The sequence below is a fragment of the Echinops telfairi genome, unplaced genomic scaffold (assembly GCF_000313985.2).
Source record: "Echinops telfairi isolate 266 unplaced genomic scaffold, ASM31398v2 ScPeMD7_7420;HRSCAF=8458, whole genome shotgun sequence".
NCBI classification, from domain to species: domain Eukaryota; kingdom Metazoa; phylum Chordata; class Mammalia; order Afrosoricida; family Tenrecidae; genus Echinops; species Echinops telfairi.
The window spans coordinates 42,211,388-42,237,444 of NW_022111320.1; the positions used below are offsets into that span (position 1 = coordinate 42,211,388).

The following is a 26,057-nucleotide window of genomic DNA, read 5'->3' on the forward strand; positions in this document are numbered from 1 at the left end:
TGAATTGGGGATAATCAATACGTGGTTTTTAGTGCAGGTTATGTGGTACATATTACATGTATTATTTTTCTGAAATTTCCGTTTAACTGGTTGTTATACATTGAATGATGACTCCCCACCAAAAATGTCTTGGAAACCTATCCCCAATATCTGTGATGTGATCTTATTTGGAAATAAGTGTTCTTTGTTACGTTAATGAGGCCATGTCTCTGTTGGATTGTTGGGTGTGCCCTAAACCTAGTCACTTCTGAGTTACAATGTGCCGGATAGGCTCCTGGACATCTCGGACATCCTCGGACAGGGAGAGGCCATGGAGCTCAGATGGACTGATGCTGAAACAGATAAGGGCACTCCCACACCCCTCTAGCTGATGCCTTGAGGTCAGACTTCAAACCTAGTAAACATAAGAAAATAAACTTCTATTCTTTAAAGATACCCACTTGTGATATTTCTGTCACAGCGCCACTAGGCAAGTAAGACTGGGCATCCGGGTCTGTTTTCTTTTAATGTTGGTTTTTGGTTTGTTTGACCTTTTTTTTTTTTATTTGCTAAGTCCACACCCCGTGTCTGTTCTCGAGCGCCTGTACTATTTCTGTCGGGCATGTGTTTAGAGTGCTTTGCAGCATGAGAGTCGGCATATCGTTAGCACTAGGCTAGTCCTAACATTGCTGTGCCGTTTTGTACTTGTGCAAGAGAGTTACCATTGGCTTCACATCCTTACTGGCATTTTAATTTAGCCAATCTGGTGAGTGTATAGTGGTGTCACATTGTGAAGTTTTGTTTTATTTTTGTTTTTTTTGTGTGTGGTAAAATCGTGTTAAAATATATATGACAAACATTCAGATTTACCACTTGAACAATTTTCATTTGTGTAAAGGATTCATCGTGTTTTATTAATATAACCACTATTTTTTTACACGCAGGTCTCTAGTGGTAGTGTAATGGTTAAAGACAATGCTTTCTACTCCCCTAAAGGGTTAGTCTCAGAAACCCACAGGGGCCCATCTAACCTGTGCTTATAGGGTCCCTGTCCATCCGAATCAACTTAATGGCACTGAGTCATTCTACTACTAAATGATCCTACTACTATTAACACTTAGTGCCCCTAATTAATGACATCCATTTCCTATTTCTGGTGACCTTTGGTCTCTACATGAGGGCAAGTAAGAAAGTGTTACTGCTAAGGTCCCAGTTCATATACATACATACATACATGAGCCTATTTCAAACAAGTCCCGGTATGTTTGTAACATTGTCTCTGAACTCAGTGGATGGTTCAAGTCCAATGGAAACCATGGCATCCAAGAACACTGGCTGTACCAGTTACATTTTAAGGTTGAGAGGTGACCTCAGAAGATTATGGTGACTGTTTTGGTGGATTCCCAGTGAGTAATCCTGCTACATTTTCTGAAGGACACAGGGCAGTCACAGGAGGGCGGGGGGATTCCGAAGTTTTGAGAATACTGAAAGCTGCATCAGTGAGGAAAAAGGGCAGAAAAGTTATGTTGAGGAATTTTTTCCCCATCGAAAAGCCTCACCTACTTATTCTTGGAGGGTAGCAAGGACTGTGAGAATTTCCTTAAGAAACCTGACCACTGCCACCGTACAGCTCCCGTTTTGTCCCTTCAGAGTATAGTTTGTTCCCGATTTAAAGATAAAGTGTATTGATCCCTTTGTATCATTTGGGTCTGTGCCTAGGGTTGGATCCCTGGGCCATGTAGTCATTCTATAATTAACATTGGGAGGAACCACCACACTTATTTCTGCAGCTGGATCATTTCTCGTTCCCTGAACTAGACGTTGAGCCCCTTGAAAGAAAGAGGCTGTACTGGTACCACAGTTCTTATCCACATAGTTTCCCTGTTCCCAGTTGGCAGGTGGTTTTTATGGACTGTCTGAGTATCAAGAGGCTTTGCTCAACTCAGCTTGCCCTTTCATTGAATTAATTCATCTGGGGGGAAAGAAAAGCCATCGTTTTTCAATGAATAGTGGTAGACCCCAACCTAAATTAGGAACTGTTCATCCCTCTTTTCCTCTTCCCCTCTTTCCCTTCTCACCCTTTCCTTTCTTCCCCTTCTCTTTGCAGCTCTTACTATAATTAGCTAGCATTAACAGTAAATGTTTGCTTTAGTTAAATTATTCAGAACATTTATTTTTCTTGTCAAAGGTTAGATCAGGTTGTTGTTTGAACTGGTAATTAAATGCAGCCTAATATACTCTCATATTTATATGCACTATAAGCCCGTTTCCTCATCATTCTGTATAATTTTATGGTTTTCATGGATGACATTTGAAAAAGGTTTTTGATTTTGTGGAAAAGACAACATTCCGAGTAATTTGTATTTTGTTGTCTGATACTGAGAGTCCCTAAAGTTAAGGTCCTCACTCCAAAGTTACGGGGAATACTTTGTTTTAATGCTATTGGAATATATAATACCATGGTAGTAATATTGACCAAGGGGTATATAAAATTAAGGTCATTACTTATTAAATTTGCATTTGATACAAAGATCAGTGCTGCCTTCATTGACCCTTAGTAGTTGCTCAATATACATATGCTAAATGACTGTTTAGGGCATATTGTTTATCTTTTAAATACACTACTCTTAATAGCTCAGGTATTTTGCTGTGAATATGTCATATAATCATAGCTCAAATAACATAGATTAAGGTGTGACTTGTTCTTAGCACATACTATAATTTGATCCTGTTTAAGAGCATATAACACAATTATTCCTTATATCTGTGACTTAGATTTAATGTTTTTTTTAATTGCATAAATGGGTGGAGTATATGTTCTCTCCTTGGAAAGAGTAGAAGTTAGTGGATAAACAGCCATAATAATAAAAAAATAGAGCTATATGCAACATACAATGGGCATGTATGTTGTATGTATGTGAATCAAATTGGGATAAGAAATGGTGGTCAATGGTGACTTTTAAGCTGAATCTTACAGGACAAGTAGCAATTGGCCAGACAAAGATGGTAAAAAAATAAAAATAGAAAGTTTTTCCAGGCAGAGGAAGCCACAATAGGAAAATACTGAGTTGTGTATTTGACAGATCTGAAGAAAGTAATGTGGAGACGTATCAGGAGAAGTCCTATCTACTGGACTTAAAATTCTAAATTTTGACATGTTCTGTACTATAAGCTATGCCTGTGTAGTCTCTTGTCTACTCTTTGAAGTGGATTACTGATCATGCTAAGCCCAGCTCCTTGTATTCTTTTAATGCAGTCTGGCCCGTGAGCCTTTACAGATGATGTCTTCTGTGCCAGAAAACCCATCCTTATCTCTTCTACTTGGTTTCTATACTTTTGAAAATCTCCACTGCCTTTTATTTAGTTTATAGGATTACCCTACACAGATATTGCTAGTCATGTATCTACTGTCCTATGAAGTGTTCTCCGTCCCTCCAGTTCCACAGATGAAGGGAATCTAAAGACCATTGTCCGGATCAGGCCAGTAAGTCTGTTTTTTTGGTTGTTGTTGTTCCACATTTTGCTCCTACTCTGTCCAGAACCCTCTATTTGTCATTTCCATCAAAATGGTTGGTAATGGTAGTCAGGCACCATCTAGTTCTTACTAATGGTCTCAAACTGATGGAAGCTGTGGTCCATCGTGGTCCGTTAGTCCTTTGGATTAATTATTTCCTTAAATCTTTGAATTTCTTCACTTACTCTAAACAAGGAGAGCCCAATAGTTACTTCTTATATATGTAGTTGTTCAAAGTTTCTGAGACCTCATTTACTACTCACTGAAGGAGGTTGTAGAACAGTGTCTCTGTGGACAGTTTTGTGCCACTTGACCTAGATGCCCCTTGAGACTGTAGAACTGAGCCCCCAAACTCAGTGACTCGTTCTCTCATGTTGTTTGGTTAGAAATAAGAAGTTTTTATAATGTTGCCTCCTGTGTGCTCTTCTATATACCTGGATGTATTTATAACACATATAAATTCATATATAGAAATGCCTCCTACCAAACTATATACAAGTTGCTTGCCAGTGTATTACCACTCATCATCCCGTACCTATACGGCTTGCATGTCTAGCTACATAGGTTATTATTTTTACTATCACTGCAGGGCCAACAGTGTATAGTATTTATCATTCTTCCTTCTCCATGCACCTCCAGTGTCTTCCTAATTTTCGTTGTACTGACCACTCTATTGAATATTGCCTGTCTGCTGTCTTAGGAAGTTTTGTCCATGTTGATTTGATAATCTTTGAAATACTACAAGAAAGAGCACAGCTTTTGGTTTGTGTTTCCACACATTATTTTTTTTAATAAACTTCATGTCTGTTTTGAAATGTGTATTATATGAAATTTAAAAAGTAGATGTAATTTGTTTCTTAACAAAATGTCATCATTTATCTAGAATTAAATTTCTTTTGAAGCAAAAATAGCTAATTGAAATAAATTTAAATCTTTCAAAACAAAAGAATAGAAGCAGAATTGTATAGCATATACCTTGTTTGTATTGTTGTTTATATTTTTAATAAAATTGACTTAAAAGATTAGCCACAAAGATGTTCTCTACTCTATAAACCAGATGGTATTCTATAATACTTTTACACTCCACTTTTTATTATTTAAATATTTTTTTCCCTTTTTCAACATATGAGGGATATCAGGGGGGGAAAAATCCTCCTCCCCCAAGCTATGTAGTTGTTCAACGTTTAAATTTTTTTTAACAAAACCTTATCATCTTCAAAGTGCTCTCCATTACACTTAATACATTTGTCAAATCTGCAATTCCATTCTTCGAAACATTTTTCAAACTCATCTGTTTGGATAGCTGACAGCATCTCCCTCGTTTTTTTTTCTTTTACTCCTCTACTTCATCAAATTGTTGTCCTTTTATGTCCGTCTGCATTCATGGAAACAAAGAAGTCTCATGGAGTGAGGGCAGGTGATAAGATGCATGGGGCTAGAGAGGCATGCTGTTTTTTGCCAAAAACTGTGCACTGAGATAGCTGCATGAGCAGGTGCAAGGTCCTGGTAGCAAAACCAGTCCCCTGTCTGCCACAAATCAAGCATTTTTGGTTGCACATAGTTATGCTATCTTTTCAGAACCTCTAAATAGAAAGCTTGATTAACAGTCTTACCTGCTAGAATGAACTCCCTAGGTACTATGAGTCAACATTTGTATCTATTGAGGATGTTGACAGATGTCCTGAACAAGGTTTGTCATCAATCAACATTTCACCTTTTTTTTCAAATGAGGAAACCACTCATACACTTGAGTTCTTCCCATAGCACTGTACTTGTAAGTTGTGTTCAACATCACAACAGTTTCTGCAGCATCTTTTTCCTGAGCAGGAAACAGAATTTCACAGCAACACGCAGCTCTCTTAAATTGGCCATCATGAAAAGCTAGGTTCAAGTGAATCTGCTTTTATGAAAAAATACACTGTGACCAGAGAGAACCTTCCCAGGTGTCGCCACTGGGTGTACTAACTCAGGGAGAATTGTCCATGCTCGCCTGGCAGGAAAAATGCCAACTACGAAGTCTTTGCCATTGGAGCTTTTTTTTTGGGGGAAGGGGTGGGGGGCCAGGGAGGAGACCCCTCGTATACACGGGTATTTGAGAATTCAAATTGCTAATCTTTTTATATTAACCTCTAGTTGATATAATCGTAGAGTAGGACATGTTCTCATGGTCCTTTTATTATTTATTGGTGCATAACTTTGCAAAGATTACATGCTATATAACAATTGTTAACATATTACTAGTATCTCAGAAATTTCTCAGAATGAAATATTTTCCAAGTGAAATATAAATTCTTGAGACACTTCTCACTCTCTGCCTCTTTGGGCCTCTGAGACTTTAAATGTTTGCAAGAGCAGACAGTCTCCATGGGTCAAATGCAAGAAAGAGGTCTTGTTGCCTTTGGTATTCATTCCCAGGAGCCCTAATGGCATAGTGGGGCAGGAGTTAGGCTACTAGCCACAAGGTCAGCAATTTGAATCCACCAGTTGCTCCCCTGCAGAAAGATGAGGCTTTCTGCTACCATAAAGATATACAGTCTCAAAAGCCTGCAGCGGAAGTCCTACTCTGTCTATAGGGTTTCTGGAGTCAGAATCGACTCCATGGCTGTAGGTGTCGTGGTGGTGGTGGTGTGGTGTATCTCCTCCTTTCTCAGGGAAAGGGGAGGTTTCTAGCCAAAGTCCAAAGTCAAAGATGGCAGTTTGCTACTTTATTCAGGGTATATTTGGGATAAAAGGCAGCAGTGTGTATCTGCAAGGGTGTGTCTGAGAACCAGCTGGTCTACTGAGAACCTAGATCGTTCTCTCTAATCTGAGATGCTGAGTACCTTCTGGAGCAGTGGCTCAGGCCAAGTGGTTTTTTTAAATGCTGCAGACTCTGAAGACAAAGGACCTCTACCTAGTCTAGTCCTGATGTTCACCAAGAGACCCATTACTGCTTTAAAAAAGGTAATTATTATTCGATCTTAATTATGGTATCTATTGTATGCTTCATGGGATCTGTCTTCTCAAATTTCCCTGATTACAATTTCATTAACATTTGTTTTGTGGCAACATATATGTATAGCATAACTCTAAGAGCTCTTGGAAAACATTGAAATTAATAACTAACTTGGATTCAATTAGTATTCTTATTGTATCTTACTGTGACTTTTATACTCTTAACAGGAGTGCCGTAATAATGAGGGTACTTTCTAAGTATGAGCAAGACAGTAGTGTGATTAGAATAGAAAAAGCATTTGCAGTCTTGGTGCTTATAATAGGAGGGTTATGCATTGCAAGCAAAATATAAAAGCATTCTTAGTATGTTAGGCAGTGCTAAGTGCTATGAAGAAAAGTAAAGCTAGGTAAGAGAATAAAGTATTGACAAGAGTTATGTGCGTTGTGTGGTATCGTGGTAAAGGTTGACTTTTCCAACAAAGCAGTATTTAAGCGAAGACCTGATGCCTTGAGGGAGGGAATCATACAGATATCTAGGGATGTCATTTTGCATAGAGGAAAGGATAGATTTCACAGGTGAAAATTTGCTTAGGTCATTGTCAAAAAGAACGTTTTTTGGTCTATCTTAAAATGCAGTCTGTTCCAAGATAGCATCTATACACCTACATGGAAGTCCAGTTAAGACAACTATTGTGGCCGTCTGTGCACTCGCTACTAAAGTTAGTGATGAAGAAATGGAGGAATACTACCAAGTTCTTTGGTCTGAAATTGATCAAACGTGCAATCAAGATGCAGTGATAATTATTGTTGACTGGAAAACTTAGAAAAAAAGAGGAAGGGTCTGTAGTAAGAAAATATGACCTTGGTGATACAAAATAAAGCTGGAGATCCCATGATGGAATTTGGGCAAACCTAATACATTTTTAATGACGAATACCATTTGTCAGCAGCGTCAGCAGTGACTCTCCACATGGACCTCGCCAGATGGAATGTACAAGCATCAAAAGAGACCCTGGCGAAGCTCAATATCAACAGTCCAAAGAAGTCCAGCGGCTAACTATGGACCATCACTCAATTGATCATAATGCAAGTCCATGTTGGAGTTGAAGAAGATTAAAGAGCCAAAATAATACCTGATTCAGTGTATTTCACCTGAATTGGAAACCATCTCAAGCACAGCTTTGATGCATTGAACACAAATGGCCAAAGACCAGATGAGTGATGGGATGACATCACACGCATCAACTATGAAGTGAGTAGACATTCATGAAGAAGATAAGAAAAAGACCTAAGTGGGTGTCAGAAGAGACTGAAACTTGCTCTTGAACCTAGAGAAGCTAAGTGAATGGAAGAAATGATGACATAAAAACAGCATAAAATTTCAAAAGGCAGCTCTAAATGACAAAGTATTGTAAATTAAGTCTACAGAAAACAGAAGAGAACAGGCTTAGCATATATCAAGCTGAAAGAACTGAAGAAAAAAACACACGCCTGAAGTTGTAATATTGAAGAACCCTATCTGCAAAATATTTGGATAATGCAGGAAGCCTCAAAAGAAGATGGGAGGCATAAATAGAATGTACCAAAAATAATTGGTTAACATGAATCTAGTTAAAGAGTGTGTGATTAAGAACTGATGGTGCTGGTGGAAGAAGTCCAAGTTACACTAAAGGACTTGGGCAGAAACAAGGGTGCAAGAATTGACAGAATACCAATTGAATATTTCAGTAAACTGAGACAGTGTGGAAGTTCTCACTTGTCTAGAAATTTGGAAAACGGCCACCCGGCCAACTAGCTAGAAGATATCCACATTTGTACCCATTCCAAAGAAAGGTGACCCAACAGAATGTACACATTAACAAACAGTTATCATTAATATCACGTGGAAGCAGAATTTTGCAAAAGATAATCAAACAGTTAATAGCAGGACGACGGAGGGGGTGAGTGGGGGAAGGATATTAAACCAGGGCTATTCATTACTGATGGCAGATGAATCGCTGCAGAAAGTAAAGGATGCCAGATACATGTTTACTTGCATTTCATTGTCTATGAAAAGGAAGTCCACTGTGTGGGTCATAGCAAACTGTAGATAACACGTGAAGTTGCAGAGCACTTAATTTGTGCTCATGAGGTGTTTGTACACAGACCAAAAGTAGTCATTCTGACAGAACAAGGGGATATGAGAGAGATCAAATCAGGAATGTTGTGCATCTGGGTTGTGTCTTTTCATTCTACTTAATCTGTCAACAATTCAAATCCACCAGCCACTCCATACGTAGTTACAGTCTGGGAAGCTCACAGGAGGAGTTCAACCCTATCCTAGAGGATCGCTCTTGAGTTGACATAAACTCGATGGCTGTGAGTTTTTTTGATATCAGTCTGTATATTGAGCAAATAGTCTGAGAACCTGGTCCATATGAGAAAGAGTGCAGCATTGGGATTGTAGGAAGGGCCTTTAAACCCCTTTGATATGCAGATGGTGCAATTTCAGATATGCTGATGGTGAGAAGAGCCGGAAATGCTGAATGAAGGTCCAAGACTGCAGATTCCAGTACGGATTGCCACTCAAGATAAAGAAAACAAAAATCCTCACAACAGGACCAATAGACAGAGTGATGATAAAGGAAGATCACAGTTGTCAAGGATTTAAATTTGCTTGGTAGGACAATCAATGCTCATGAAAATGGCAGTAAAGAAATCAAACGACATATTACATTGGGCAAATCTGCCCAAGTTGCATTTTGAGTATTAAAGAGCAAAGATAGCACGTTCAGTAAAGGAAACTGGTGAAGAATTGATCATTTAAACTAGAGTTTTGAAGGAATAAGTGAAAGAAGTACAACCAGGATGCTCCTTAGAATCGAGGATGGTGAGATTTTTGTCTCACATCCTTTGGACATTTTATTAGGAGAAATTAGTTCCTGACAAAGGACATCATGATTACTAAAGTCATCATCAGAGAAGAAGACTCTTAATGAGATGGATTGACAAGGTTATTGCAACAGTGGTTCAAATACAGCAAAGACTGTGAAGGTGGTGCAGGACTGGAAGCGTTTTGTTCTGTCTCACATAGAGTCTGAGTACGAGCCAATGGGATGGCATCTAACAAGAACAACGAGACCATGGTTACACAGTTGTTACATGCTGGGTTGGCAATCAAAATGTTGGTACTTTGAACGCACCAGCTGCTCTTGAGGAGAAAGCTGTGGCAATCTGGTTCTGTAGAGATGTATGCGTCTTTGTAAACTACATGGGGTACTTCTCCTTTGTCTTTGCCGTGACTTGTAATTGACTTGGTGGTGTTGGGATTTTAAGGTCTTGAGTTTAGAGATAGGCTGAGTGACAAGGTGGAGTTGTTAGAGAACACACCAAAGCAGTAGCTGGGGGACAAGATCCTTTGAGGCTTTGTAAAGACCTTGGAATTTCATCCAGGGTGAGATTGAAAAACCACTGAAAAGTTTTGAGCAGAGGAGGGACAGGATTTGAGAGAAAATTTAAATGACTTACTCAGGGTCCTGTGAGAGATGGAGTGTAGATGGCAACATGTAGACAATGAAACAGTCCATACAAGAGATAGCAGTGAAGTCCTTCTGGGTGGTTGTGGAGAAAAGAATGGTCTAATTATAGATTTTATTTTGAAGTTAGAACTGACAAAATTTGTCTATAAATTAGTTATACCTTAGAAAAAGTGTCCTGGCTTGACCTGGATTTGAGCAGATACTTCTGTGATTCAAGGGGCAGAAGACATGGAAATGTGCAAAGGCCTCAAACAATAGTAACATTTATTCTTTTTAAGAAATTAAGACTGTGTGGTCCAGGTGACCTCCCTCATGCTGAATGAGGGGAGAGTGGAATAACTGAGGGTTAGGTGTGAACCTGAATTTAGGGTTCCTAAAAGAATTTGAATACTGGATACATTGCATATTGGAAACACACTTAAAATATAAAATGAATAACATTAAAACAAAACAAAAAATTCTCCCTGCCTTTGAGTTATCGACTCATAGCACCCCTCTAGGACAGGGGAACTGCCCCGGGAGTTTCTGAGACTGTAACTCTTCATGGGAATTTAAAGCGCCTAGTCTTTCTCCTTCGAAGCAGCAGGTGTTTCAAATTGCTGACCATGCAGTTAGCAGCCCAACGCATAACCACTATGTCACAAGGGCTCCTAATGAATAACTATTATATCTAGCTGAAATCAGGTAGTACCTAATGTTACTCTTAATCACATTACAGTTAGAATATAACATTGGGTATTACTTAGGGGACAGAGTGGAACTGCCCCTGTGGGTTTCTGAGGCGTTGTAAGTCTCCATGGAAGCAGACATCGTCATCTTTCTCCAGAGGAGCAGATGATGGTGTCGAACTGCTGCTCTTATGTGTAGCAGCCCAACCCCTAATCTTCTGTACCATAGGACTCCTCATTCAGTATAGACCTGGCCCTGGTGGCATAGTGAGTCACAAGTTGGACTGCTAACTTCAAGGTCAGCAGTTCAAACCACTAGCCACTCCTTAGGAGAAACATAGGGCTGTCTACTCACATACCAGTTTCTAGTTTTACCCTGTCTTGTATAGTCTCTCTGAGTCACATTGGCAGCGGGTTTGTGTGTTGGGCTGAGAGTTGAGCCCTTGCAGGTGACTTCAGTTCCAGGGCTGAAAAGGGTAAACTAGGAGGGACTGTAAATCCCTGTAAATACACTGTAAATCTGGTCTTTATTATGATTTTGAGTCTTATTTCACTCCCACTCTTTACGAGACCCTCTGTTGTGATCCCTTTTTGAGTGGTCGCCAGTGGTAGCCAGGCACCATCTATGATGTCTGCTATTATAGACTCTTTGTCTATGAGAGGAATCTTCACTGATACTCTTAGCAAGAAGGTAGAACACATTCAGGTCTTCTTATTCTAACTACTGACCTTGTTGCTTCAGACAGTCTTGCGGACTCAACTGACTCAAACTCCCAGCCCCATCGTGGAAATGATGGGTGAGCATCCTACAAAGAGATGTTTTATCTTACCTCAGGAAACCACACTCATGATGGTGACAAAGGAGCAACTTTCTCTGCCCTCAAGGCCTACAGTCTGCTTTAAAAAAAAAAAGGTGTGATAAGCTGAGAACTACTTAAGATATGTATAACAGCTTAGGGAAGCTATAGAAGTGGTATTTCAAGGAATGCTTAATAAAGTCAATGAATGACAACATTTGTTATAGCAGGAATTTCTAAACATCAATCACTTAGTATGTACCATTTCAAGGATTTTAACTGCTTCAACTGCCTTACTATGATCAATATTTTTTTCTCTGTAAAGGGTTTTTTTAAAAAATAATGTTTTAGGATGTACATTGGTACAGATAGGAACTGGAAACATGGAATCCAGGACAGATGATCTTTTCAGGACCAGTGGTGAGAGTGGCAAAACTGGGAAGGTGAAGGGAAGGTGGGGTAGAAAGGGGGAACCTATTAAAAGAATCTACATATAACCTCCTCCCTGGGGGATGGACAACAGAAAATTGGGTGAAGGGAGATGTCGGATAGTGTAAGATATGACAAAATAATAATGTATAAATCATCAAGGGTTCATGAGGGAGGGGGGAGCGGGGAGGCAGGGGAGAAAATGAGCTGATATCAGGGCTCAAGTAGAAAGCAGATGTTTTGAGAATGATGATGGCAACAAATGTGCTTGACACAATGGATTTATGTATGGATTGTGATAAGAATTGTATGAGCCCCCAATAAAATAATAAAAAAAATAATGTTTTTGACCATGAAGTACAGATAAAACATCAGCACTACCATAATAGAGGATACCTAAAATATGATTGATTATTTACATAACTGTTAAAAAAACATGTTTGTTTCTGCAGTTGCCACGGTACATCATAGTAAGAGAAAGATTACTGTGGGGAAAGTAGAGAGAAATTGCTTCTAGCCTTGGCTCAATAAAGAAAAGTTGAATACTGGAACTATGTACAAGATTTAAACGTGAAGAGGAAAGGCCTACACAATAGGAAATGAGATAGAGATTAAAAAGAAAACCAGAAACAGACAAACAAACAAAAAACTATAGAGGGATGGAATAAGTAATTTCAGGTAAGCTGCTTTGGGTAGAGACAGCTTGGTGATAGTTCTTACCTGAGGACCTATTCTTAGTGATGTCAGTTGGTGCCTTGGGGACTGGTGCAATCTGAATTTGGAGCATTTGCAGATTTAAATTGTACATAGTTTTGGTCCTTTGATAGTGATTACAAAGGTACAATGTAATCTGATTTACTAACAAATAGTAATTTTGCTGAGACAGTCAGAATGTCTGCCTCCATAACTTGCCTGTTTCCTGTCTTTAGGAGATAAGCATTTGTTTTCATAAGGTGATCTGAAAAGGCAATATACCGCACAGCCATTAAGGATCTACTAAATTTAGTATCCTAAGAGTTTGAATAAGCTTGCAGGGGGACGGGAGTGGGGTGGGTGGGGTGTGTGTGTATGTGTATGTGTGTGTGTGTGTGTGTGTGTGTACAAACTAGGATGTTTTGTATATATTTTGTTAGCATAACAATAAAGGAAACTTCTCTAACTACTAATTTAATTTTTGCTGGACCATTTATAAAATTATTGTTAAGTTATCTAAAGTGGTTTTTCCCAATAGCTGTGGGACCTTGAAAAAGTTACTACCCTGGTTTCTTCATCTGTAAAAGGGGCTAATACAGTTACTTCATAGAATTGTTGTGAGGTTTAAATGTGTTCATGTGCTTAAACAATACTTCCTTGCTAATAAATGCTATCACTGTGTTGCTGTTATTATTATTAAATTACATGTGCTATCTTTAAGTACTAAAGTTTCTTTCACCTCCCTACTTCTTGATAGCCGAGGGATAAATGCCATATTCACTTGGACTTTTAAAAGGATCAAGTGAAGCATTATCATTTCTCTTGGCAATTACTCTCCAACCCCATCGCTAAGCTTTACACCAAAGAGAGATTTGTTTTTTGATTAAATACTTGATTTGTTTTCATGCTAATGTGAAAAGTGGTCATTTATTTCTTTTTCATAGTATTGTCAACAAAGAATAACTTAGTAGCTAGAGTTAAGAATTTACATCAAATAGGAAAACAACAATTGGAAGTATTTTTGTATTACTGCAGGAAGAAGAAAGTTTTGGTTACTTGGTCGAATCAGTCCTCTGCATTTCATATTTTCAGCATCTACTGGAGAAGAGAATTCAGAAATGATGTGTGGTACACTGAGGGGAACTTTCTTTTAGTCCAGTTTAACTCTTAATATTTCTCCGTTTTTGGTTGATTTGTTTACGTGGCCACAACCCACCACTATCAGTGACATTATAGCATCCAAATATTGAAAGACCAAATATACCCATATTTTATACTGTAAAATTTTAAGCCTATTTATAAACCTATGACATATTCTGTATACTTCTGTTTGTGTATTGTTTATTAAATCAGTATTTTAATTTATAATATATTGTGTACCCCTAACATCTTACCCGGATAGAATGAAAAAATTACATGTATTTTAATTTTCTATTGACCATTGTTCTTAGTTTATAGGTCTTTAGTAAAATTCGTATGCCTATTTAGTAGAAAAGACTTGAATAGTACAAATGTGCACTTGATAAGAATGAAGGAGGGTTTCAGGGATTTACCAATGGGTGACATTTAATATTGAATGACATGTATTAAGACAAATGCTTTTATATATAATTTATTTGGCATTGTAAATGCATTTATCTTGTGAGAAACAGACCCCCTGTTGTCAAATGAAGTATTCTGGAAAGGTTTGCAGTAAATAAATAATAAAACAACTTGGATATACAATCTAATATTATTAAATATTAAGAGTTTCTGATGATTGATTTTAATACTTAATTAACTTAAAGTCCATTGTAGGCATCTTGCATTAAATATTGACAGAACTTAAAAGTGGGACTTTAGTCTTTCTCTTTTTCTTCTTTTTTCCCTACTTGCTTCTCTTTATTTTCTACCATCAATTTTACTTTCTGGCTACTATCATTTTGGAATTTTAAAAAGTGTTTTTTTTTTCCTGATCTATAAATAATGTTCAATTACTGATTTATTAGTTATGATAATATAACTTCTACCAACGAAGCTTCCTTTTGTAGCCCAGAAGTCATATTTCAGGTTATATGCCCAGCTTAGTAAATATGTGCTACTTGTAACAGATACTTATTCATGCTATACATCCTTCTCCGATCTATAATGGAACCCTGGAAGTAGTCCATTTAAGCTCTTTGATATGCTTTTCTATTAGGAGGTATCTTTATGTAAAGTAATATCACACTGTCATTTCAGTGTTTGGGTTTTAAGTTTACCATCCATCAAGAATTTAAATGAATGAAGTATGCTTATATGAGCTTTTCTGAATATGGATGTTTTTAGAACGACACAATTCAGAATGCTAATTCTCTGCCTAAGTATTACTAACACTGAAGGAATAAATATGCACTGAAATACATAGAACTTTAGATTTAGAGAGAATAAATTATTCTCTAATAATAAATTCTAGGGGTTCTGTTTATGTAATGCCATTTTAAAAGACAAAATGTTAGTCAACTACCTGTGTTTTTTATCTTTGCAATGCTAATAATTTGCATTTTAACCTTTGAAATGCTTGTATTGTTTTAGTTTACAAAGAAAAGTGATGTTTTGGAACTTTATAAAGTTTAATTTTCTAAGTCATCTTATTGGGACTCATACAACTCTTATTGCAATCCATACATCCATCCATTGTATGTCAAGCACATTTGTACATTTGTTGCCCTAATCATTCTGAAAACATTTCCTTTCTACTTAAGCCCTTGGTACCAAAAGCTTAAATTTTAATATAGCTTAAGCTCTAATATAACGCTTAAAATGTAAAGCTTAATAGGCTTTAAAATTTAAGCTTAAACACTGATTCTAAAATCATATTCCTTTATTAAATTTACTGCCTATTAACTATTTTCACAAGACTGCCTTTCCCTGACAGATCACTTTTACTTTATGATTTAATACTTCCAGGGCCAGACTTGTGAAACCATTACTCTTGTACTTAGCCTGGAATTTCATTTCATTTATTTTACTTTTTTACTGACATATACTTCACATAATACAATTCAGTGGTTCAAATGTATGCAGAAGAGTTGTACAATCATCCCGACAACAATTTTCTTCATTCTTCTGTCCACTGGTATTAGCTCCCCATTGCCTCCCAATAACCCTAAGAATGTTAGTCTAATTATTGCCTCTAGAGAATTGCTATCCTGGATTTCATATAAAGTTCTCTTAAAAAACAACAACAAATTACAACATAGAAAGCAGAAAATAATAAACACTAGGACACATTAAAAATGTATCACAAAGGAAAACAAATGGTAAGACATTAAATTTTAAGCTATCTGCAGTAATGCGTTTCCAATGCACTCTATTTGAGGACAAAATTATTCACATGTTCAGGTGATGGTACTAGGGAGTTCAGTGGAGACCTCATCTACTTGAGGACTCAGTAAATGGATTTGGGGCTTTCACCGTCATCCGTAGCCTTTTGCAAACTGAATGTTCAGACTTTGAACTCTAATGTAATTCATCCCTCTGCTGGTCTTGGCTTTTATTATGTACAATCCTTGGATCACATGGACTAGTGTGCTTTTTGCATGCGGTCTTGACTGATGCCTCACTTAGATGACTGCTTGTTTTAAGACCAATCTTTTGCCTTGGGTTTTAAATTCAGTCTAGTGTGTTACCTACTGTAACCAGTATCAAGGTAAAACCAATTTTGAGTTTTGTGAATCAGGATAAGTGAACTGTTGTAAATAGTGAATGAGACAAAGGAGGCTTGCTTCTTCAGATTTTGAAAAGGGTAGAGTTATGTTTTCTGATTAGAAAAAAGATGTGGTTATATTTATCTATTTTAATTACTTAGTTACCATTTATGTCAATCAGGAAAATTCTCAACATGGCTAGATATCATTTAAAAAAACATAATTTATCTGTCAGGGGTTTGAGTACATTTATCTGCTAAAATATATAGTTTTTCAAGAAAATTTTCTCCATATCTCTGTCTTTCTGAGCTTCAACAATTTCATGGGAAAATTCCATTATCAACCCAGTTTTCCTCAAGCTTTTGAAGCCCCCTAGTATATCTAGCTAGCTTTTTTGTAGAAGAGATTAAGGCCTACCAAGTATTGAAGTCCAAGTTGTAACACAAATACACAATGTAATTGAGTTAGTTTATTGTGCCAACCTGGCCAATAAACACATGTGGGGTTAATTGAAGGGCAGAGGGATAAATGGCTCAGTGAGCCTAGCCTTTCTAGTTCTTGGGTCTCTTGCTTTGTGATGGTCACACCAGGGTGCAGCTGCCTTAGCAGTTCCCTGCTTCAGCTGGAAAGGCTGACTTCCTGCAAGATATCCCCAAGGAGAAGCCACATGGACCTACTCTGATGCAGACCTGGGTGCTGGAGCAGCCGTGTGCACACCCCTGCAAGCGCTAAGATGCTTACACATTCACTGACTCTGCTTTCCTCCCGCAGTCGGCATCGTTGCATCTGTTTTGTGAGATGTGGAGGACTGGTGTTGGACATATGGGTTAATATTGGACTTGTGGGCTTGGGCAGCACTGGGTTGGGATGTTTTCTTGGTGCACACTTAACCTTTACATAAAACTCTCTCTTATACATGAGTTTCTGTGGATTTGTTTCTCTAAAGTACCCAGACTAATACAGTAATAGACACTTGTAAGTTGCAAAGTATTGCCATTCTGACTTGAACAGCAGACACCTTAAAAATGTCATATTGCATTAAAAATGTCATATGCTCTCAAAAAGTCTTTTAATTATGCTTTAACAAATATCTTCTATATTCTGATATTTATGGAAAAATATATTTGTTCATAATGTCCGTTTATAATTATAGACACATTTGCTTAAACTTTTCTGCTTATTTTCTGATATTCTGCTTTGTGTACTTATTTTGTCTTGGTGGTATATTCACAGGATACAAATAGGAAGAGTCTTTAAATTATTTCACATTCAAAGCTTCATCATATTGTAACTTTTAAGGTAATTACAACAGTAGTAATAACATTGTTTTTTACATTTTAGAAAGTTAAAATGGCCCTTTATGTTTAAAACATAAAAAAAAAGCAAAACAGAGCAACTAGTTAATGTGATACTTTTATAGTAGGTTATCACTAATCCATAATTAAAAGAAAAGTAGACTACTATTTAAACAATTTCTTTTCAATAGCTTTCTTGAAAATAACTTGTTATTACTAGTTAGAAGGCTTTTAAATTTTGAATTATAAAACCATTAAAGTGAATTAGTTTCAATTTATAGACCTAAACAAAGAATAAGATTAAATGGCTGCCTGATTGAATAAGTTGGAATCAACTTGATGGCAATGATCCCCCCCCCCCACCTGTTTATACTTGGCTAGTTTTGAATTCTGGTTTATGGGGTGTTATTATAGACTTCTGTTGTCAATTTCTAAAGAATTATAATGAAAGCTAATTTCACTGAATGACTTCCTGAACTTAACTTTCTAATGCGTCAAAAAGACCTTAAATATCTTTTAGCATCTTGAACGATTGTGTGAACATCATTGTGTTGGAAACTTTTATTTTAGCTCTAGAAATGCAAGAATTTTTTTAAAGTTTTGAAAAAACAAATTGGATACCAGTTTACTTGTCAATTTTATCATAAAGTGTATAAATAAACCTTTTATATTTTTAAGATATTTGTAACCTTTACCAGTAGAAGTGTATTGTAAAATTAAAGTCAGTTAATGAGATTGCAAATTATGATATAAGACTATTGCTATCGAGTTGATTTTGGCTCATATCAAGTCTATGAAAAGTTCCTAAATCTTTATGGGAGCAGACAGTCTCGTCTCTCTCTCACAGAGTGGCTAATGGATTTGAACCGCGGATCTTTTGACTAGCTGTCCGGTACTCACCCAACAGCACCACCACAGCTCCTTGAAAACAGTGGATGTTAAAGAAACCTTAAGGAAACCTAGTTGTTACCGTGGAACAGACATTTTCAAATAAGTGATGTTATCGTAATTTAAGAGTATTAACAATATATAGCTAATATGCATTATAAAGAGAATCTTAACATTAAAATAAGTGCCCATGGGCCAAATGCAATATTAAAATATATTTAACATTTGCCACACAATTTTCTTTTTCATTTGAGTACAGAATTCTTGCCAACACTCAGAAGGGGATGTTTCGTGGTCATGGGGTCCCTTGCTGGACAATTATCTAAAAAGCTGGATTATCTTAGACGACCATGGCATCTGAATTAAAGGCAGACTTACAGTCAATGTGCAGATGAGACACAACCTTGCTTGCTGAAAGAGAAGTGGACTCAAAGCATTTACTGATGAAGATCAAAGACTACAACTGTCAATATGGATTATAGCCCAACATAAGAAAACAAAACTCCTCACAACTGGACCAATAAGCAATATGATAATCTACAGAAAAGATTGAACTTGTCAAGGTTTTCGTTTTCTCCTGGAGACAGTATCAACCATGCAAGCAGCAGTGGAGAAATCCAACAGTCCGTTGTATTGGGCAGATAGATCTGTTGCACACGCCCTCTTAAAGTGTTGTAGCGCAAGGCCGTCCTGTTTAAGACTAAGGTGCACCTGGCCCAAGCCATGGTGCTATCAGTTTCCTCACTGGTTTATGAAGGATGGGCAGTGGATAAAGGAAAACGGAAGAAGAACGGCTGGCTTTGAATTATGATGAATCATTGATGAGAAATAGTACATGTGTCAGGGAGTCCTAGAAAAACACATCTTCCTCGGAAGAATTACAGCCAGAATTCTCTTTAGAAGTGAGAATGGCAAGCCATTGCCTACTTTGTACATGCCATCAGTAGGGACCAGAACCTGAAGTTGGAGCATGATGATCAGTAAAGTAGAGAGTCCCTAAAAAGCAGATCTTCAGCAAGATGGACTGAAAGTGTCAGCAACGAGACATACATTTCCTATGAAGTCCCAGGTTTATAGTATACCTAGAAAAGTTAGGCCAGGTAAACGGTGCTATAGTTGACTCACAGACTCCCACCCTCCTCTCCCACCTTGTTTTATATCTGGTTTGTTTCTCTCATTGCTGAGCAGTCACAGGTAGTGTGGGAGTCAACAACATGAACTTTGCAGCAGGCGGAATGAGTTCTGTTTGACTTCACCACTTACTAACTGTGACTTGGTCTCCTGTAATTACTTGATCTCCCTGTACCTCCGTTTTCTCTGTGAGGAAATGAAAGTAATGGTTATGAAGCTTCCTTATAGGGTTGAGAGGATGAAATGTTGAATGTAAATTGAGCATTTGGAATGGGTTTGGGCATATATTTAATGCTTAATAAATGCAAGATGTAGTCAGTTACTCAGTACGGTCCTTACAGCCATTATCCTTTATGTAATATAAATTCATGCCTTTATGCCTGTCTATAATCTCATTGTGGCGAGTTCTCTGCTATGTTAATAGACAAGATTAATGTGGGATTAAGGCTCTACTTTAGTAAAAGTAGAGATCACGTCACCATCCTTTGTCTCCTGGAGGAGATGGTCTGTGAGTTTGTAGCCATTGCAGTGAATTACAGAATGCAGCCTACCAGTGGAGTGCTGTGGGAGGAATGATTGGTGTCATTCTAGGTAAAGAAAGCTAGAGGATGGAGGCAGGTCTGACCTCTGCTGCCTGGCAGCAGGGAAGCCAGAGGAGGCCGGATATGCCCCCTCTTCACCATTTTCCATAAAATGTTAACCATAATATTGCTTTTTTTTTTTTTACCCCAGGGGACATTTAAATTTAATGACTCTTACTGCTCAATAATAGAGAACTTTGTGTTTAAGTTTGTTTATTCATTCATTTATTTAAGAGAATTTAAGAGATCCATTTTTTTCTACTGAATTATATTCCCTACAGGTTCTTCTACTACAGGTCTCCACCCTCCGTTTTCCTTTACCAATTTTGGCATCGACCATTCCTCCCACAGCATCCTACTGCTGTGCTTGGTTTAATCATTGTGGCAAAGATCATGATCATATATGTTAAAATACTGTTTACTTTTATGGGTTTGGAACTTTTTATAATAGTTGACAATAAAATTCTTCTATATTGGCTATTATTGGTTTTGTCTAACCTTCTGCTTCTAGTAAGGAGCCCTGGTGTTAATATCTGTGTTGTCTTAATTAATGTTCTCTATTTTACCTCTCTAGAATCTAATATTTATTACAATGGGTACACAGAACTCACAAACAAAATACATGATTAAATAATTTTTTTAAAGAAGTTAACAGTTTGTAATGCCAGTGAGAAATTTTCAGGATTTTTTTTTTTTAATCAGGACGTGTTATAAAGTTCTTTCAGGTCTGCTAATAAATGCACAAAGGGGTCTGTTACTCCACCAGAAGGCTCAAGCTCTGTGGGTCACCAAACCCAGCTTCCCCAGTTAAGGGCTAAGAGGCACCCCACTCCACAAGCCAGCCTGCTGCACAAAGCACTGGGCTCTACTTGCTCTGTGAGTAGGGAAGTCCACCACTCTGTCCCATGCTCCAGCTCCTGCTTCTGCTGCTGCTCCTTTGATATTACAGCTGTCTTCTGGATCTAGGAGATCATGCACAGGGACCTCGGATCCAGAGGGCACACTCCACTCCTGGCTTTGGCTGGTAGTGATATCTCACCTCCCGCTTCTCAGAGGGATCATTTTTTACACGCAGGATGGCATTCCAGGGAATTGTTACAGGTGAAAACATGTGTTCGTAGGATTGGAGACAATCATTTTAATACTCATTCATAAAAACAAACATGTCAGAGAAGTATATATCTTTAGTAAGATCATCAAGTTACCAAGCAAAATAATTTTGAAAAATATATCATTTGGCTATTGTACCCCCCAGATAAAAGGGAACTACCCATTTTCAATGAAGAACCAGGAGAAATATTCTATTGTCTAAATATTTTTTGTAAAGTATGCAAAAGTTATCAAAAAAAACCTTTTGACCCCATATGTTTTAGTCTAGCAATTATAAAAAAAAACTATCCAAAGTCCCCTATTAAAAAACCATATCTGTATTTAGATTAAGAAACCAAACAAACCTGTGTTGTCTAGTGGATGCCGACACCTGGAAACCACCTAGATTGAGTAGCCCTGCCCCTTAAAGCCTCTGAGCTGTATTCTTCACGGAAGCAGGACTTTCTGTCCTAGTGTGAACTGTCGGCCTGTTGCTAGCAATTGAGCGCGTCTTCATCACTGTGCCTATAGGGCTCTGGACTTGCATCCCTTCATTTGTTACAGCTATACAACAAAATGCTAAGGAGCCATTAAAGTCAATAGTAGCATATTCGGTTTTACTGGCAAGGAAAATACTCATGATATAAAATAAAGTCGACTATCGAATTAGTATGACACCCAAAACCAAAATTTATTGAGTCAGTTCTGACTGATGCTGACCCAATACCATGATGCCCTGCCATCCAGTTGACTACAATTCCTTCTGACCCTGAAGGGCAAGATAGAACTGCCCCCTGAGTTTCCAAACTAACTTTATAGAGGATTCGAAAGCCCCTTCTTTCTCTCACAGAGCGGTTGGTGGTTTCAAACTGTTGAATTGCGGGTAGCAGCCCAATTTGTAATTATCTATCTATCTATCTAATCTATCTAATCAATCTATCTGATCAATCTAATCTGATCTATCTGTCTATCTATCTATCTATCTATCTATCTAATTTAAATATCCAGAACAAAGGCAAGGCTTAAAGGTATGAGAGATCGATCACCTGAAAAATTGTCATTTGTTAAAAATGGAAAGAAATATGAATGATTTTAATTTGCTATGTTTCTCTCTCCCTTGAAAGTTTCTGTTAGGACTATGGATTTCTTTGACAGTGAAACAAAAGCATGTTATGAGTGTGAGAATAATTTCACTTACAGTTCAGCTATTCCATATTTAATTGAAAATAAATGCGACTCAACACTGAGTGAAATGTTGTAATAAGTAAAGTTAAATTGGGGAAGAAATTGTTGACATCAAAATTTTGTGCTACCTTTCTCACCTCTCCCTGCATGCCTTCCAGTGCACAGTCACAGTCCCTGGAGCCTGGGCACGCTTCTTTATGTCTGTGATGCCCTTTTCAATATTCAATTTATTCCCAGTAGATTCAGAAAGGAAAAAAGCAAAACAAAACATGTTATTACCTCTTTATTTTTCACCTTCTAGATAGTCATCTTTTGGAGACGTTGGCCAGTCCCTACCAGAAATGTATCATTCCTTATCGGAGACGCGGCATCCACTTCAGCCAGAAGAACAGGAAGTTGGCATTGACCCCCTGTCGGGTTACTCCACCAAGTCTGGAGGTGAGTTTTGTTAGTGGATGCTGTCTGTCTGTTGGTTCTGGAAAACCTAGCAAGAACCAGGGATCCAGTTAGCATTGGCTGCTGCTCGTGTGGTTTGTAATTCTCCCAAGGCTACTACTTGAAGAATATTTCCCTGATGTGTGCAAGATCACCCTGGACGTGAATGCGCATCATCAAAAACTCAACTTCTCATTATAGACCGAAATGTCAACCAAATACCGAACGCACTGTCATTCTTTTTAAATAAACCGTAACTGTAACCGTAATGGCTTCAGCAGACAAAGACTTGGAGCACAAAAGGCCTTTGTCAGCAAAGCTTACATTTTGGTATTGCCTTTGCAAGCTTAACTATCCTCAAACCCCGCCAACAAGTGGAAATAAAAGGATTGCCTAATTCTCTCTTTTTTAAAATTTCCAATATACATGTAATGAAACATTTACTATTTCAGTGTTTTTTTTGTAGTACTTAACCTTTTTTTGCGCTTACCATTTGGTGACATTGATTACATTTATTTCGTTTAGCCATTACCATTGTCCAAAAATTTCCATTACCCTTAATAGAAGCTTAGTACCCTTAAGCTATGCCTCGTTCCCTGTGCTTCTCCTTCTGTTCTCCTCTGCTAGTCAGTAATAACTCTGGTCTCTATATGCTTGCCTATTCTAGAGATTTCATAGTAAATGGCATCATACAGTATTTGTCCTTTTATGATGAACTTATTTCAGTTAGCATGATGTTTTCACGTTTCACTCGTGTCAAGATTTAATTCTTTAGTGCTGAGTAATATTTTCTATTAGACATGTATAAACCTCAGAGTCACTACCATCAAGTCAATTCTGACTCATAGTGATCCAATGGAGAGTGTAGAACTGCTGCTGTGGGTTTCTGAGACTGTCTCTCTATGGGAGTAGAAAGCCTAGGTGTTCTCTTACAGAGCAGCTGATGAATTTGAAATGCTGGCTTGTGTGTGGTTAGTAGTCTAACATGTAACCACTACGCCACCAAGGGGACACACACACACACACACACACACACACACACACACACGTATGTTTTCCATCTGTTGATAGACACTTAGGCAGTTTCCATCTTTGGCTATTCTGAATAGTTCTGCAATAAACATTGTGTATAAGTTTCTATCTACGTGCCTATTTTCAGTGCTTTGGGGTATATACTGATTAATGAGATTGTTGTATCATATGGTAATTCTATGTTTAACTTTTTGAGGAACTACCAAACCATTTTTATACAGTCGTTGGCCATTTTTAATCCCACTGGCAATGGGTGAGGCTTTAATTTCTCCACATCCTCACTAGAACATCTTGTTTCCTGTTTTATTTCTCAGAGCCATCTTAGTAAGTATGAAGTGATAATCTCATTTACATTTCTTAATGACTAATCACTTTGAGCATTTATTTTTCATGTCTGTGTAGTCCATTTCTTATGTTTTATTTTCTTTGGTGAAATGCCTGCTCAAGTTTTTGCCTCTCTTTTGAATGGGTTGTTTGCCTTTTTGTTGTTAATTCGGAGTTCTTGACATATTCCGAACATTAAACTTGTCAAATATATGGTTCCAAGATTTCCATTTCAGTCTGTAGGCTGGCTCTTCATTTTGTTGACAAATTCTTTTGATAAGCAAATGCTTTCTATTCTGAGAAAGTCCTACTAATTTATAGAGCCATTGTTGCCCTGCTTTCCTTGTCATACTTAAAAACGTTAAAAACTGGGTCCCAATGATTTAAGAATATAGTCTTTTAAAAAACCTCCCGGTTTTTGTGCTTACAGTTAGATCCTTGATCCGTTTGTTACTTTAAATCCTTTATATTTGTGTCATACATTTAAATCTATACATTTGAAATGTTAAAAGAATTTTCTTATGTTAAGGTAGATGGCAATAAGGGTTTAAAATAGCCTATTTCGTTTTTAAAATAGCCTATTTCATTTTTAAAATCTGTGCATCAGAAATCTGTATTACTTGCAATTCATTTAATAATAATAGTAACAGTATATTACACGGAGACAATGAACTTTGATAATTCTTAAGGCCTTATTCTTTTAAGTAACTTATAAAATATTTCACGCTTTCTTGACTACTTAGATTTTTACTCATGAAAAGTAATATTTCAGAAGTGTGAGGTCTATTTTCAGAAATCACAAATTAGTCAAAATATCTCACATGTGTTTTCTATTCTTTGGTTTTTCTTTAAAATCTTTATTGATGTCAAGGTCTGGCATTAAAATAGGAGTTGGGAATTATTAGTGAAAAAATAATGTGGCTATTTATTTAGTTTAAAAGCTCTATACTATATGGAGAGTGTTTGTGCTTTGTGTAATTCTTTAAAAACGTCTGGATCATAAATAAAATGCTATTGCAATTTTTATGCTACACTAATTTGTTCTACAATTTACTTTTTGATTTTATAAATGTTACCTAATAACTCCAAAAGAGTGCTGTTGGTTTATGGTTTCAATAAATTGAAAAATTTATTCATGTCTATTATAATTTCAATTTAATCATTCATTTGTAAATATAATAAGACCATTTATAATGGTGTTTCTTTATACGTAAAATACCTATATAGAAATACTCATAATTAAATAGATCAAATTATTTTTCCAACAGTAGTTTCATAAGTGAATAATTTAAAATTAAGTATGTATGTGTTACAAGTATATAAAATTATCGCACTAAATTTTTTCACATTATTTTGGTCCATGCGCTTATTTTAAAGCACTGTCTGCACGTGCATGTGTGCGCGTGTGTGAACAGCTATTTTTCTATGGTCTATTTCATTAAATACTGAGGTGGGTTTTTTTTAAACCAGTTAAACATATTAAATTAATTTCATCCTATATTGTATGCAGGAATAAGTAGTTACCTTTACTGAAAAGGCTTTTCGTTTATATCCTTGCCTACCATTTCTGTGACATACAAAGTTATTAGGACTGAATTGATGTTTAAAAGTGCCATTAATTCATTTACCCCAAATGTTCATTAACAATGTAAATGTATGCTGATGTTCTATGAGACAAGGAAGTGACTAATGACTCTTCCAACTAACAACACTTAAAATGAATAGAAACTTTAGATAGCTAATCTTGAAGTAATCAAGGCCCTCATTCAGGGTGGCATCTCTGTATGCTCTAAAACAGCTGTCAACTGTTAAAAATATATACAAAACACACATACGCACACACACATGCAGAAAGAAAGCTATGTAAATATCTAGTTGTCTAAAGCCATAAAGGTTA

General features: G+C 37.1%; 1 protein-coding gene across 3 annotated transcripts in view; it reads left to right on the forward strand.

The window, feature by feature from the left end:
* TBC1D5 (TBC1 domain family member 5) overlaps nt 1-26,057 on the forward strand; it is a 570,856-nt gene that overhangs the window by 212,625 nt on the left and 332,174 nt on the right. For all 3 annotated transcript variants that reach the window (XM_045297525.1, XM_045297524.1, XM_045297526.1), the window contains one exon: nt 22,671-22,807. In XM_045297525.1, coding sequence (XP_045153460.1) covers nt 22,711-22,807 — 97 coding nt within the window. In that variant the 5' untranslated portion in view covers nt 22,671-22,710. The remainder of the gene's footprint in view (nt 1-22,670; nt 22,808-26,057) is intronic.